Raw genomic sequence first — 14,629 nt, forward strand, 5'->3', positions numbered from 1 at the left:
ATTTCACAACATTTATCTCTTTAACAGAAACAGTGATTGTTACAGTGTTCCTAAAAACAAAACGTTCTTTAGGTGAGAGAACCTTAGTGGAAACCTGCAGGAAACATAATTTATTCATTTCTCAGTCAGTTTTCTGTAAGTTAACAAAATAAAATCAGCTCGGCGTTAAAGTGTTTAATGATGGTGAGGACTAATCAGTCAGTGTTTGACCTGCAGAAGACAAACTCACTGTTGTAACAAAAACATAAAACATTTTCTATAACTAAGGAGACATATAAAATGCAATCAGCTGAAGAAGTAGCAGAACAGCAGCTAAAAGCTAACAGCAGTTTCAGAAGACCAACAGAACCAGCAGCTGCAGCAGAATTCACAGAGGAAACAAAGACCTCCATGTTTCCCTCGGGGAAAATATTTCAATCTTTTGAAACGTATAAAAGTAACAACAGCTGAAAGCCACAGCAGCCATCAGGCGAAGGAGCCGAAGGAGCCGAAGGTTTGAACACGGAGGAATAAAACCAGGGAAACAAGGAGCTGAGACTCTGATCGGTTTCGGGTTCCTGTAATTACCCGTGTCTACCAGAACCCAACAAGATGCGTCTTGTTGGGTTTTAGCTCCAGGTGAACAGTTAGCCAACGTTCTGCGGGGACCGCCTGCAGGAACGCTAACGGAGCCAACATGACAAATATTTACAGACAGCGTGAATCAACACCACGAATGTGTCGGTTTAAAAAGCTCCAACCAACAGTTCGGCTCCGCAGCCTGAAAGGAAATCAGGAGTCTAAGCTGATAAATGTGGCCGAGAACAAGAACTGTTCTGTGCCCTGGAATGTTACAGTGAACAGTACTTGAAGACCATCCTACGGAGTGTTCTGTCTCTCCTAACGTATTCCTGTTCTTGTTAAATAAAGGTTTCCCCAGCAGGAGAACATTAACATGGATTTCTGTTACTAAGAAACCACAGATCCACTTCTGAGAACAGGTTATTAAAACGATGAAACACCTGAATGACACGGTGAAGAACTGTTTAAAAATATAAACATAACATCTCTGTTCGTATTTAAATAAAGATACAATTTGCATCAGACGCCTCCTCTCGACTCACGAGGCAACAAGGTGGATACCACGATAAAAAAACACTCGAACTCGTGTTGTCCCTGGACCCGACTCATCTCAGAGACTGGTGCTGGTTCTGCAGCTCCAGGATCTTTGCCACCAGCCTCTGAGGGTCCAGCTGGTTCGGGGACATGTCCATGGCTTCGTCCACCAGCTGGGCGCTGAAGATGGCGAGCAGCTTCTTCCGGACGACCTCCCTCTCCTTCCTGCTGGGATCGGCTGGGGGGTCCCACAGCGAGCGCTCGCCCGGCTGGCTGCGGGTCTCCGAGGGACAGACGCAGAACGGGTCGGACCAAATCTGCTGGCTGGGGTGGAGTCTGCTGCTGGGCTGACTGAAGGCAGGCCAGCTGATGGGGAACGTGCAGCAGCTGGGGTAGGGAGGAGAACCGAAGGGGGACAGATCGGAGCTGGGGGGCTGGAAGGGACTGCTGGATGGACTGCTGGGAGGACAGAACTGCTGCTGGACGCTACCGTAGGACAGCCCGTACGGCTGATTGGAGAGACTCCACATAGTCTCCATGGAGCCCAAACCAGAGTCCAGAGTCCCAGTCTCCCGGGAGGTCCTGTCCCTGACTGAGACACTGTCCGACTGTTGGCTGTCCACCTTCTTCCTGGTTTGAGACCTCCTTCCGGAGCGGTGGCTCTGCTTGCCCTGACCCACCGGGACGCTCTTGTTTTTCAGGGACAGCTTCTTCGGCATGTCCTCCACCAAGCCGAGGCTGGGTTCTGAGACCGGACTGCAGCGAGTCAAAGCCTGGTTCTGCTCGGTGTTCTGCTCGGTGGACTGCTTGGTTCTCTCCGGGTGGTGGAACCTGCATTTGATCCCATAAGTACACTTCCTCCCTGAAAGAAGAACACAACGTGTTAGCAGAGCTGCAGATCATGTTCCAGGTTGTTCTTCGTGTGAAGGTTCTGCAGAGTCACAGAGATCCAAAGATCCAAACCAGGGAAACAGTTTTCCTCCAGAACATGATGACGGCAGAATAAACGACTGATTGTTGTTTGTTTATCTGGAACAGAAAAGAACTCGTTGTTTTGTGGTTCTCTGATTTCTGGGGTTCTAACAGCGACACTCAGAGAGAACGTTAGAACCACTCTGTGGGTTCTTTATGGTTCTGGTTGGATGTTTGGACCTTCTGCAGAATGCTCCACGTTGCTGTGCACGCTCCTGCCTCACCGTAAGGACACGGCTGTCTTCTCTGAGTCTTTGGAACCTTCCTCAGGAAGTTCTCCAGGGTCGGCCCGTGTCGGCCCAGAGGATCGTCAGGAAGCATAAACCTGCGTCGGGATGAGAGCAGGTCAGGGTTTCTTCCTGATGAAGGGATTTCGGGTTCGGAGCAGCTGCTCAGGAACTCACTTGTTGTTGACGAAGGAGTACATGAGCAGCCTCTCCTCGATGAAGCGCTTCCAGTCTGGGTTCACGCCCTGCAGGTCCCGGTACATGTCGTTGGACACGACCACGCCGTCCGACTCATAGGCGTGCTTCACGATGAAGCAGTCGTCGTTACAGACGACCCGTTTTCCTGCGACGCGGCGGGACGGCGTGAAGACCAGAACCTTCTTCTTCTCCAGCTCCCGCAGGATGTGTTGATCTGTGCAGAAACAGAACTGGGTTCAACAGAACCGTTGGAGAGCAGCAGAACTGTCTGTGGCTAAAAGTAGCTAAAACCACAGCTGAACGACAGCTAAAATCTGTGAAAGAAGCTGAAACTGAGTCAATGAAGATAAAACTAAAATAAATAAAATCAGAAATACAGTAGCTTCAAACTAAAAATGAAGCAATTATGTTGAAGATTTCAGAGTTTTCCAGAATTTAAAGAGATTTAAATGCTTTTCTATCAGAAAAACTGTGAGTTTAATAACTCAAAATGTGTAAAAGTCTGAGCTGTAATCTCGTGATTTGATCTCTGACCAGCCGGGAGTGGTTTGACTAAACACCATCTCAGTTTCTAACTTCTGCAGCAGCTTCTTACTTTGAGTTTTTGGGATTTTCCCAGCTGACTGATACGAGCCGGTTAAAGATCAACTGAAGCAACTGGAGCATCTTTAGAGACAAACCAACCAAATCTGCTGGGAGCAACATTTTACCACCAGCTGGAAAACCCCACGGTTATCTGTCTTACAACAAACTGCAGATAAAACTAAACCTGAAGCCGAGCTGAGGGGGTTTCCCTCCTAAAACTCCCACCACATCCTGCTGAGACTGATGCAGAGCTTCCAACTTCAGAAGCTTCTGCTTTGAATCCAGACCATCATATCACAGGATTATCTGTTCAAACTGTTAACGAACTTAACATCCACGTTCATAAAACTTAACTGAAGAACTCAGAGAAGCTGCTGTTGTTTGTTTAACTCAACATCTTTTTGTAAAACCATAAAAATGTGATCCTGAGAGCAGTGTCCAATCTCCCATCATACCAGGGACTGCAACACATAAATGGTTTTATCTGAAGACGGAGGCTCAGAGGGGCCAAAATAAAAGTCTGAGCAGTGTGTCGGTTCTTCCTTTGAAGGTTCGCATGTAAAGAAAATGATGTCTGCTTTATGTCTTATAGAGTAACTGCTTCAGCTGTGGTGTGAAACAGGAAACGAGTGAGCTCTGAATGAGCTGTTAGTGCTGGAGACGCAGCCGGCATGGAGCGGCGTCCTCCTACCTGTGATGGGGACGTCCGGTCGAGGCTGCTCTTTCCTCCACGACGGGACAAACACGGTGACATCTGAGTGACCTCGGTTCAGGAAGAAGTTCACGGCCAGCTGGATTCCCAGGCAGGAAAACACTTCCTTGTTTCCGTGGCTGAAGGAGAAAAGGGAGAAGAACCGTTTCTGGTTTTAATCATTGATGTTATTGAGTCAAAGTGAAGCTTTTTAAATGTATTAAAACTAAAGAGTTCAGCAGCTGACTGTTTTATTGCTGCCGATGATAAAAAAAACTCAAAGGAGAATTCATTTAGTTTTATTTCCTCACATAAAACATCTCATTTTATCCTCACATTTAAAAACTTGAAAATGATCCAAAAATCCAATTATTTCTGAGTAAGCTGATGTTTTCAGCTCTGAACAACATTTAACTTTTGTTTTTTATTCAGCTAACTCTAGTTTTCCTGATATTTTCTGGATTAAATCCAGTCAGTTGGTGGATACACTAAAACTCTTTTTAGTAAAGAATAATCTAATCTGTTGATAAGATTATGAACCAGAGATGACAAGATATTCAGTTTCACAGCCCATCTTTACTTCTGGTTAGAAATAACAAACAGAGGATTTGTTTACTTGGACCCAGAAAACCTGAAGACATGAGGACATAAAGTCTTTGCTTCGTCATGTTGCAGTTTTTGTTTATTTGGCCACAGATAGAGACGTTCTGTCTTTATACTGGACTAGCAGCTTTCTATGCTTCTGTTTTTAAAATAGTTTCCTGATGTCTCAGCAGACATGATGGAGGTGTCAGATTTAACAGCTTTAACTATTTCTGTATTTAATAAAAACATCCAGAGTCTAATCTATATCTTAATCTTCACCAAAACAAGATTATAATCTGTTTTCGTGGTTTGGACGCAGGAATCATACTGCTGGAACTGGAACAACTGAGCGTCTGTTTTAGAGCTGGATCCTGTTAACTCCACATCGGAGCCTCCAGGTTCTTCGGGCTGAGATTAAAACCTGAGAGCTGGCAGAGAAATGCTGCCGGGCCGGTTCCTGTTCAGACAGGTGTCTCAGAAAACACACTAACGAAAGGTGCGCTCAGATTTGCATAATGAAGATGAAAGACTCAGCGTGCCTGAGCCTGTCTGCCTGAAGGTTCAAACCACAACAGCACTGAGCGTGCACGAGCTGAGCGAGCTTAAACTGAGCGTGCATGAACTGAGCGTGCACGATCTGAGCGTGCACGAACCGAGCTAGCTCAAACTGAGCATGCACGAGCTGAGTGTGCATGATCTGAGCGTGCACAAACTGAGCGTGCACAATCTGAGCATGCATGAACCGAGCGTGCAGGATCTGAGTGTACACGAACCAAGCGTGCACACTCAGATCGTGCACGCTCTGTATGAAGAAAACATTTCATGTCACTGAGACTTGATTTTGTCGGACCCACTGGGTCAGACAGTTTCCTGGCCTTCTGGGCTTCCGTACTTTTCTGCAGCTTCTCCAGGTTTGAACCACAGCAGCTTCATGATGTTCTCCTCAGCGGGAGGAGAACACGCCTGCAGATTCCTGATTTAAAACCTGCTTTAACAGATGAAGGTTTTAGTTGTTTAAGCAGATTTTGTTTGTGACGTTAAAGTTTTCAGTGCAGAAACGCAGAACCGGCCTCGCAGCTCTGAAGAGCAGAATGTTCTGAATTTTGGTCCAGATACTTCTCCGGGAACATGAAAACAGTTCGCATACAGTCCCTCCTCAGGGCCTGAAGCGACTTGTTTACATTTTCTTGCCTGAAGCGTCAAGCGGCAACATTTTTCTGCACGCCACCAATAATTCAAACCTTCTAAAGATTGGCGGAACATGAAGTTGATCTCAGTAATTTGCAATAAAAGTAAATGGTGTACCTCTGAAGTATTTATTTTTTAATGTCTCCATGTCCAGGATTGAAAGGTTTCCAGTTTGTGGGTTCAGAGTTCAGAAAGGTGACATCAGCTAAAAGTCCAGCTGATAGCTGATAACTCATTCTGCACCGCCGTGTGGAAACTAGTTCACTAAATAGTTGTCCAAAGGATGGAGGGGTTTTCTGATGAAATCTGAGACCAGCTTTTTAAAGCCACAAAAATAAATTCTGATCTTCCTGTTTTCCATTTCTTCGGCAGTAGCTCAGGAGGTAGGGGTTTGTCTTGTAATCGGAGGGTTGCTGGTTCGAACCCCCACTCTGGCTGTCTCAGCCGTTGTGTCCTTGGGTAAGACACTTCACCTGCCTTGCCTACTGGTGGTGGTCAGAGGGCTCGGTGGCGCCGGTGTGATGGCAGCCTCACCTCTGTCAGCCCGCAGGGCAGCTGTGGCTACAATGTATCTTACTGCCATCAGTGTGTGAATGAGTGAATGATTGTAGTGTAAAGCGCTATATAAGTGCAAGCCATTTACCATTTCTTTAGAAATTCAGCAGAAAGTAGTAAAAATATAAAGTCTAAAGCAAGAGAACTTGGAGGAGATGGTTTGGTTCCCATGAAGAGAATCAACATCGGTTCCCTGTGACCCGCCTGGAGAAGGAGCTGAAGATGGATGGATGGATGGATGGACGGATGGATGGATGGACGGATGGATGAACAGATGGATGAATATTCAGAATGACCTGATTTCTTAGTTGAAACTCTGGATCTGTTTCCTGAACTCTGCTGTGAGGAAAATGAGGTTCTTGGTCGTAAATCTCTGCGTTCTGTTTTAACGTCTCGAAGGTTCTGGACCGGGTCGGATGAGAAGAACTTTAATGTTCCTCTGAAGGAGGTGGGAACAGATGTGTTCTCTTTGTCTGTTCTCCTTCGGCGGCTCCTCCTGTTTCCAGTTTGAATATCTGAGCTCAGTAAAAGCTGAATAAAAGCAGGAAGAGGTCAGGGTGTGAACTCCAGGTGCAGCCGTGTGACTGCAGACGTGCTGCTGCAGGTAGAAACCCTCAGCTGGTGCTGAAAGTCAGATTACACTCAGGTGAGTCACCTGAGCTGACGGACGGCAGGAAGCTGCAGTTTCTGAGCTAAAACTGGAAACACTGAACCAGGTTGGGCTCAGAACATGAAGCTAAAAGCTGCAGCTGCTAACAGGACTCCAGGCAGAGAATCGTCTCCTCCAGTTGAGGATCAGAAACAGAAAGACTTGTTGTGCATCTTTGAGTGAAGAGTTGATTATCAAATAACAATTTACTGATAAACAATAAATAAACACAAAACAAAGACAGAAAAAACTTCAAGTTTAGTTTGTGATTATAGATAAATTTTCACCTGAGTAACTATTTTAAACGTGGATGAATCTAGAAGAAATAAAGAATAAATGTTTTTAAAACCTGTTTTTTAGACCTGAAGCAAACTGACGCCTGGTTTGGATAAACGGTTAAATCTCAAAGATCAGATGATTTCATGATGATGATCTTAACCCTGATGATCTCACCTCATGGCCACGTTGCTGCCGTCGATCACCACGGCTCTCAGAGCGTCTCCGTCCTCGCCGCTGACGGGCAGCTGCAGCTCGGGGCCCCCGGCCTGGGGGGCCCCTCCGGGCACCAGCACAGACACAGTGGTCACGGGTCCCTGCTTGGAGTCCTGACCGGTCCCGACCCGGACCAGCTCGCCCAGAACTTTGTCCGTGTCTGTGCCGAACTTCTTCTGGGCGGCCTGGATCTGGGCCGTGGAGTAACCCAGCTTCTGAAAGAAGTCCAGCTGGGCCCGGAGGGGCCGGGGGGCCGGGTTCAGCTCCAGCATGGTCTCACGGGGACCACGGCAGGGGGACGAGTCCCATCCACAGGGGTCCAGATGTGTGGCGGGGGTTTTACTCCACGGTTGAACATCTGCTTTCATCTCGTCTCAGTCATCCTTTACCTGAGTGAAAGCCTGAGAAATAATCAATAATCAGTCATTAATCAATCAATAACCAGTCAATAATCTGTCATTAATCAGACAATAATCAATCGTTAATTAATGTATAATTGAACAGAACTCATTCATTAAAAGAAGCTGTTCTGAAATGTTTTCGGCTCTTCTTGCTGCAGTAAAATGATTTCTGAATTATTGATTCAAAGTTTGGTTTATAAATCGTGTTTAAGAAATAAAACAAGTTCATCTTCTGTTAGTTTCAGTATTTTTTTAAATCCTCGTCTGCAAAGACAAACGTTTCAATGATTTATTAGTAAAAACTATTCTTATAAAAGATCTGATCAGTGGTTTTGTTTTAGCTTCTTGTTGAGTCATTTCAGTAAAGATTGGACAGTTAATAACTCCCTCTGCAGATGAACTTTAACAGAAGAGAAAAACAATAAAAGTTGCTGTAAATAAGTTTAGAATAAAAGGGTGAGTCAGAAGAACGTACCTGACAGAAAGACTCGCTTCTCTCGGGTTCTCTGATGTCCACCTCGTAGGAGAAGAAGAAGAAGAAGAAGCTCAGCTGCTGTCTGCTCTGAGCTGAGAGGAGGAGGAGGAGGAGGAGGAGGTGGTGGGGCTTTCCCCTCTCTAAACTCAGCCTGAGGCAACATGACTGATCACAGATTACAGATTCTCTGTCAGTTTGTAGAAACGGATCACTTTCTGCTCAGATGCATTCAGGGACAGTTGGTCAAAAGAGTTCTACTGCAGTTTCTCATGTCTGAATGAGCAGAGAGCATCTGAAGAGTTTTACTTTGAAAGAACAGAGGAAACGTAGTTTTAGGTCATCTTTAGATTCTTTCAGGTTTGAAGGAAAAGCTAAAAGTAAAAAGTAAAGAAATTATTCTTATCAGGACCTTTTTGGCCATCTGCCCTCATTTACACACACACACACCCTCACACACACACACACACACCCTCACACACACACCCTCACACACACACACACACCCTCACACACACCCACACACACACACACACACACACACACACACACACAGTAGCAAAAGATCAGCTAAGCTACAAGCTAAGAGGAAAGGATCGATTCTGTTTAACTGATTGTTGTTTTTTAATCTGTGGATGTTTCTGACCCTGAGTCGACTCCTGTTGGCTCTGCATCAATCAAGGGAAATAAAAGGAAATAAAGCTAAAGGAGCTAAAGCTAAAGGAGCTAAAGCTAAAAGCTAAAACCACTAGAAGCTCAGAGTCCAGTCCGGACCGTGATCTGGATCCCCACCAAAATGTAATCATCTGTTTTTTGTCACAACAAAATTTGATCAGAATCTGTTTATTAGTTCCAGACAAACAAACCAACACCACTGAAAACATGATCTAAATAAATAAAAAGCAGCAAAAGGCGAGCTAGAAGCTAAAAGTAGCGTCAGAAGACAGAGACAGAGCCAGGAGCTGATTTCAAACCAAGAACTGAAAAGATCTCCATGGATTTCTGTGGGCAAATATCTGGAAATATTTTTAAAAATATAAAAGTCACAGCAGCTGAATGAGCCGAAGCTTTTAAGATAAAAACAGCTAAACTAGAGCAAAGCATGTGTTCCCAGTGACTCCTGGCCGTATTTTCCATGTTTTATAAAATGTCTCCTGTTGTTGGTGATTTCCTCTGACTCTGTCTGATTTCATTCTTCATCTGATCTGAACTTCCTGGAGACGATTCAGCAGAAAAACATCGGAGGAACAAGCAAACAAACCACACTCTGGTGCTGAACCTTTCATCGTCTCTGATCTAATCTTCCACTTTTACTTTGAATAAGTTGTGAAATCTTCTGGTTTTGGTCTCGAAGCCTCGGGGTTAAATTCCCTCCTGAAGCTTCGGGGCTGAAAGGAACAAACTGTTCACATGAACTGTAGCTGAAATGCAAACTGGTTGCGACACTCGTTTTCTGCCTGCAGCTGAGCAGGAGTACAATATGCAAATACTGCGGGTGTTTTATATGAAAATTAGACAAACGATTTACAAGTGTGCACAGGTGAACGCATGCCAGGACAGAAAGGACTGAATGAAACGGAGCCAAGTGTTTATGAGAGTAATTATGAGAGAATCTAAAGTGTTTCAGGGATCCTGAACTCCTCGGTGACACAGAGCTGCAGATAGAGTTTCTGTAAATGCCCTGCAGCTCTGACCTGCTTTACACACCATGCAAATCAGACAAAAACACCAACAACCAAACAAAGTGACTCCTCCTGCTGGATTCACAAACACGTCTGTTAAAAATAATCACTAATGAGATGCATCAATCATAGTCCTGTTGCACAGGAGCTCATGTGAAAAACCTGCAGCTTTAGAGCAAAAACTCCTGGTTTCTTTTGTTTACGGCAGGAATGATGACCTAAAATCAACTCCAGCTGCTTCAGAAGCCGGGTGCACAAACTCTGAGGACAAAAAGAGAAATTAAATATCGTTTTTCCTCAGCGTCAGGGATGGAAACACGATGTTAAAGCAGGATCTATTTCTGCTCAAACTAAATGAAAGAATGACAGCATTTTAAATTCAGTCTTTATTTTTGGTCAATAACTGAGGTTTTCTTATTATTACATCTGTGAAATAATGTTCCTGCAGATCTGAGAGCATCAAAATGTTTGAACATCAAGAATCTTTTAATTCTTGTTCTTTATTTGCAAATTTATTCATTAATTATCATCTTTTAATCAGTTCTTTTTTACTGTAATGTATTAGTGTTCCTGTCTGAATGATCAGATGATTTATTTTAGCTTCTAACTGAAAAATATTTATATATTTTATCCCATCAGTTTCATATTAACTACATTAAAGCTTTCAGTATTTAAAAACATGCTTTCTTTCTGTCTGTAATGTTTTATAACTACAAACTTGGGATCAATTTGTGTCGATGTTCTTCAGTATCAACTGTTTGTTTAGTTAGAGGTTGAATCACATCATTTTATATGAAATTCTTTATACTGTGAAAGTTTTAAATATTCTTATGGGGGTTATTTCATGTTTATTTTTCAAGTGTCATTGGTTCAGTAATTTGTTGATGGGCCCTAAGTGAACCACTGTTTAGGAGGAGATGGGGGGGGGGGGGTCCAACCTGGAGTCCTCCTGGTGGTCCAGTGCTCTTCTGAGTTTGCAGTGCTTCTTACTTGCTGCTGTTTTTGGTATTTGCAGCATTTTTCCTTTGCATTTGTTTTGCTGGTTGTATGTTTTTGCTTCTATTTTGTGAGATTGCAGCGTTTTTTATTGTTTTGTGTTTGTTCATTTGAACCTGTCGGCCACCGTAATTCATAATGAAGTAAAATAAGTATCATTGTTGTGATGGTGAAGTGTCATATTTTCGGTCAAAAACAACAAACTACACTACCCATAAGTCCCCTGGGCGCAGCGCAGCCGCAGTTTGGTTGTGCTTCGTGACGTCGGTGTTTTTGTCCTGACCCGGTTAGCGCTGCTCCGTGCGGCCCGACAGCGCCAGTTAAAGTCCGGTTAGCCGTGATGTAGCTCTCGGCAGACGGACTTCAGCCTCCAGAGACCGGTTCTGACCAGTTACCGCCGGCTCATGTTCCTCCTCCCCGGCCTGAGGAGCGTCTGTCTGGCCGCCGCGGCTCCGCTCGTCCACCGGGCTGAAGCTAAGCTAACCACCGGCTAAAGCTAACCCTCCGGCTGCCGTGAATCTGCGATGAGCCGCCGTCCGAGCCGCTCGTCCCGGCCAGCTGTGTGACCCGCTGCCGGAGCCACGGTACCGTGTGTGAGGGACGGACCGGTACCGACGGGATGTGGCAGAGCCTGGGCCTCACGCTGCTGGTCATCGTGGCCACGCTGGTCTGCGCGCTGCTCTTCATGATGTTCGGTGAGTTCCAGGCCCGAATCCTCGGAGTCCAAAACCCGACAAAACAGGCCGAAAAGCGCCGAACTGCCCCTTTAAACCGGCCTCTGGAGCCGTATCTGATGGCTGCTATTTTTATACACTGCTGAAGATGAGACTGATCTTCATCACTGCTGCTTTACTAAATAAGTAACAGTGACCTTTGACCCCAGGCTGCAGATTCATCTCTTATTTCTTTACATCCTGATAATTAATTTATCCCTGATTAAAAGTTTTACCTGTACATACAGCTGAAGAAGCTGAACATTAGCTAAAAAACTAAACCAGATTCAGCTGAAACAGATTTCAAACAGAACAATGGAACTGAAGAGATCTCAATATATTTATATGGTGAAAACTTTTGTAAATAAAGTGAAATATCCTAAAGTATAAAAGTTAACTTCGGATTGAGCTGAATGATATGATATTTGAACAGCTGCAGGAGTTACAGAAAAATAAACCAGTTGTGTGAACGCTGACTCAGCATTAACACAATAAATGTCCTTCAATGAGTTCAGTTTAAAAAAGTTATAAAAGAAACATTTTCCAGCATCACAGACTGCCTGTTTCTGTTTAATCCTTTATTAGGACTGCACATTAATCAACATTTCCACACCTCATGGCCGTGTAAACATGCAGGAATTTAATTAGCAGCACGCAATAAGAAACACATAATTAAAAATCTGACCTGTTTTTGTTCTTAATTATTTTAACGTCTGAAGTCATTACCTAAATAAATGTTCTCAAACGGTTAAATAACTACACATTTTGGGCCGTATCGCCCCCTGTAGCTGATGTTTCTCCTCTTCCTCAGGTTGGTATGTCGTCTGGCAGCTCTTCCTCTCCAAGTTTAAGTTCCTGCGTGAACTCGTCGGGGACGCCGGCACCCCGCAGGCCGAAACTCAACCGTCCGAAGCCCAGAGCGAGCGAAAGAGTGGGGCCCCGCTGAGGAGCCGGGGCCGCACCGCACGCCAAAGAGTCTCCTTCCCAGAGAACGCCTCGTAGACGATCGCAGCGTCGCCTCTTCCTCACCACGACACTTTACTCTGACCAGGCAGACCTCCTCGTTTAAAGGGAAAAGCCATCATCTTCATCACTGTTTGTCACGCAGGGAGGTGTCGTGTTTTTGACAGGAGGAAGAGGAGCCAAAACTCTAACTGTTAACTGACAACCCGTCTGAAACACGAAGTGCAATGAACCAGAAACTGACCGACCCCAAAGCTGCTCAAAGACTTCAGGTTGAGGTCAAAACCTCCATGTTGTTTTTTGTAGAACGTCTGGAGCTAAACTACATGATCCCAGCTGATCTGGACCTCATCAGTATTTCAGGAACCCAGTTCCTGGTTTTTAATCAGCGGTGGGGTGTTTTCATTGTTTGTATAAACATTAGCTTCAAATAAATAAAGCCAAACAGTTAAACATCCTGAGCGTCTTTCTGTGGAAATGATTTTAATATTATTATACCTCAGACAGGATGTTTGGACCTTATTCTCAGACAGTCTTATATCCTGATTTATAAAAACCTCTGAAACAAACATTAACGCTCCTGGATTTATTCCTTCAAAGTTATTTATTGGTTTCAGCTTCACAGCAGGAGGTTCAGAAGGTGAATCATTTAAAGGGTTATTTCTCAGAGCTGTGGTGCAACAGCGCCCCCGTGTGGCCACCTGAGTTTTAAACTGTTCTGAAGTTCATGTAAGGATGTTTTCAATCAAACAAGAACACAGAGGAAAACATCAGTTTTTAATGTCTTTATTTCAGGTAAGACAGGCAGATTTAACAGAAACATGAGAGAGGAAGCTTCATTCTAACTCTGGAAACAGGTAAACTCACCTGAGCGTCACCAGAAAATAAAACCTGAGTAAAATCCGCTGCACCACCGTCTCAAACACCTGAAGCTTCCCAGGATCCCAGCAGAACCTCGGGCCGTCAGCTCAGCTCCTTCCTGCAGAAACATTTTACACCAATGAACAAAAAGCTGCAGCAACATCCGGTCCGTAGAACCATGAGTCCGTGTCAGGGGAGAACCTATAACCCTGCCGTGTGCAACCACAGCCGGGCCTCAAACTGCCCCTCGGTTCTCTAGCAGACAGAACAGGAAAGGACAGAACCACAGCAGGATCGGCCTCGCTGGAAAAGTCTGCAGACAGAGCCGGGTCAGAGGAACGATGGGAAAATTACCGACATGTGTGGTTCCATCATCCTGCAGTTCCGAAGAAGTTCTCCTGAGAAATGAAGACACACAAATTAACATTAATTACCTTCAACAGCTCAGGTAAACCATCAGCTTTCAGTATGAGCTCCACTCTTTGTTTCCATCTTTGTAAATTAACCTTTCACACAGAGATGATGGGTTCTGGTTCCCTCCACAGAAAAAGGAGGTCTGATGGAGGGAACCGTTCTGAACCCAGGGTGAGGTGGACCTCTGCCCTCATTTACAGCTTTACACTGAAGGTTTTAGAGCTTTAAACAGATCGATGTCAGGGGAGAACCTATAACCCCGCCGTGTGGAACCACAGCCGGGCCTCAAACTGCCCCTCGGTTCTCTAGCAGACAGAACAGGAAAGGACAGAACCACAGCAGGCTCGGCCTCGCTGGAAAAGTCTGCAGCTCGCAGGAAAACCACCAACAAACCGATGATCAATAAATAATTAAAAGTTTCTACCTGCGGCGCCATCTTCGGCTGAGACAACACGCTGCTGGGGCTCTTCCGGTTTGAAAAAACAGCTTCAAAACAAAATTTACTCAACAAAAAACCCGCAGATTAACTAAACCGACTGTTCCGGAAGAAACCCGCAGGTTTTTAACTTTAAATCATTTAAAAATCATGTAGGATGGCAGCGGATCCATCAAACACACCGACACCACCAACATCTTCCTCCCCTGATCCGCTGAAGCGCCGCCCGCCTGGCGCCACACCGCCCCCTGCCGGACGGAGGCGGAACTGTAACAAAACAAATAAATAATATAAAAACAAATAAAATGCTCCAATCTGGACTGAAGTGAGAACTGAAAATGGGTAAAATTCTAAATATAGTTTTTTTTCGAACAGAAAGTAAAGTTAAATCATGGTGATTTTTTTTACAAATTAATATTTTTTTCTGTTCCTTATAAGCTGTGATCAGATAATA

At 44.7% G+C, this 14,629-nt stretch overlaps 2 protein-coding genes, 1 long non-coding RNA gene and 2 other non-coding genes across 5 annotated transcripts; 1 reads left to right on the plus strand and 4 right to left on the minus strand.

Annotated features, from left to right (window-relative positions):
• si:dkey-206d17.12 (uncharacterized protein LOC563108 homolog) lies at positions 1 to 8,266 on the minus strand. Its single transcript, XM_017404234.3, has 6 exons — positions 8,114 to 8,266; positions 7,199 to 7,638; positions 3,769 to 3,908; positions 2,472 to 2,706; positions 2,292 to 2,392; positions 1 to 1,957 (listed from the first exon to the last, which is right to left on the minus strand). Exons 2-6 carry the CDS (start codon positions 7,603 to 7,605, stop codon positions 1,167 to 1,169), a joined length of 1,674 nt encoding a protein of 557 aa, XP_017259723.1. The 5' UTR covers positions 7,606 to 7,638; positions 8,114 to 8,266; the 3' UTR covers positions 1 to 1,166.
• Positions 8,267 to 11,034: 2,768 nt separating this feature from the next.
• Positions 11,035 to 12,922, plus strand: smim13 (small integral membrane protein 13). Its single transcript, XM_017404235.3, has 2 exons — positions 11,035 to 11,483; positions 12,313 to 12,922. The coding sequence occupies exons 1-2, from the start codon at positions 11,408 to 11,410 to the stop codon at positions 12,501 to 12,503; spliced, it is 267 nt and encodes an 88-aa protein (XP_017259724.1). The 5' UTR covers positions 11,035 to 11,407; the 3' UTR covers positions 12,504 to 12,922.
• Positions 12,923 to 13,224: 302 nt separating this feature from the next.
• LOC108228649 lies at positions 13,225 to 14,417 on the minus strand. Its single transcript, XR_001808225.3, has 2 exons — positions 14,164 to 14,417; positions 13,225 to 13,723 (listed from the first exon to the last, which is right to left on the minus strand). It is a non-coding gene; the product is annotated as an uncharacterized LOC108228649 (long non-coding RNA).
• On the minus strand, positions 13,510 to 13,644 carry LOC112450051. Its single transcript, XR_003038611.1, has one exon. It is a non-coding gene; the product is annotated as a small nucleolar RNA SNORA9 (small nucleolar RNA).
• LOC112450050 lies at positions 13,974 to 14,108 on the minus strand. The gene has a single exon (XR_003038610.1). It is a non-coding gene; the product is annotated as a small nucleolar RNA SNORA9 (small nucleolar RNA).
• Positions 14,418 to 14,629: the final 212 nt, after the last annotated feature.

Source organism: Kryptolebias marmoratus, linkage group LG5, assembly GCF_001649575.2.
Source record: "Kryptolebias marmoratus isolate JLee-2015 linkage group LG5, ASM164957v2, whole genome shotgun sequence".
Lineage (NCBI taxonomy): Eukaryota > Metazoa > Chordata > Actinopteri > Cyprinodontiformes > Rivulidae > Kryptolebias > Kryptolebias marmoratus.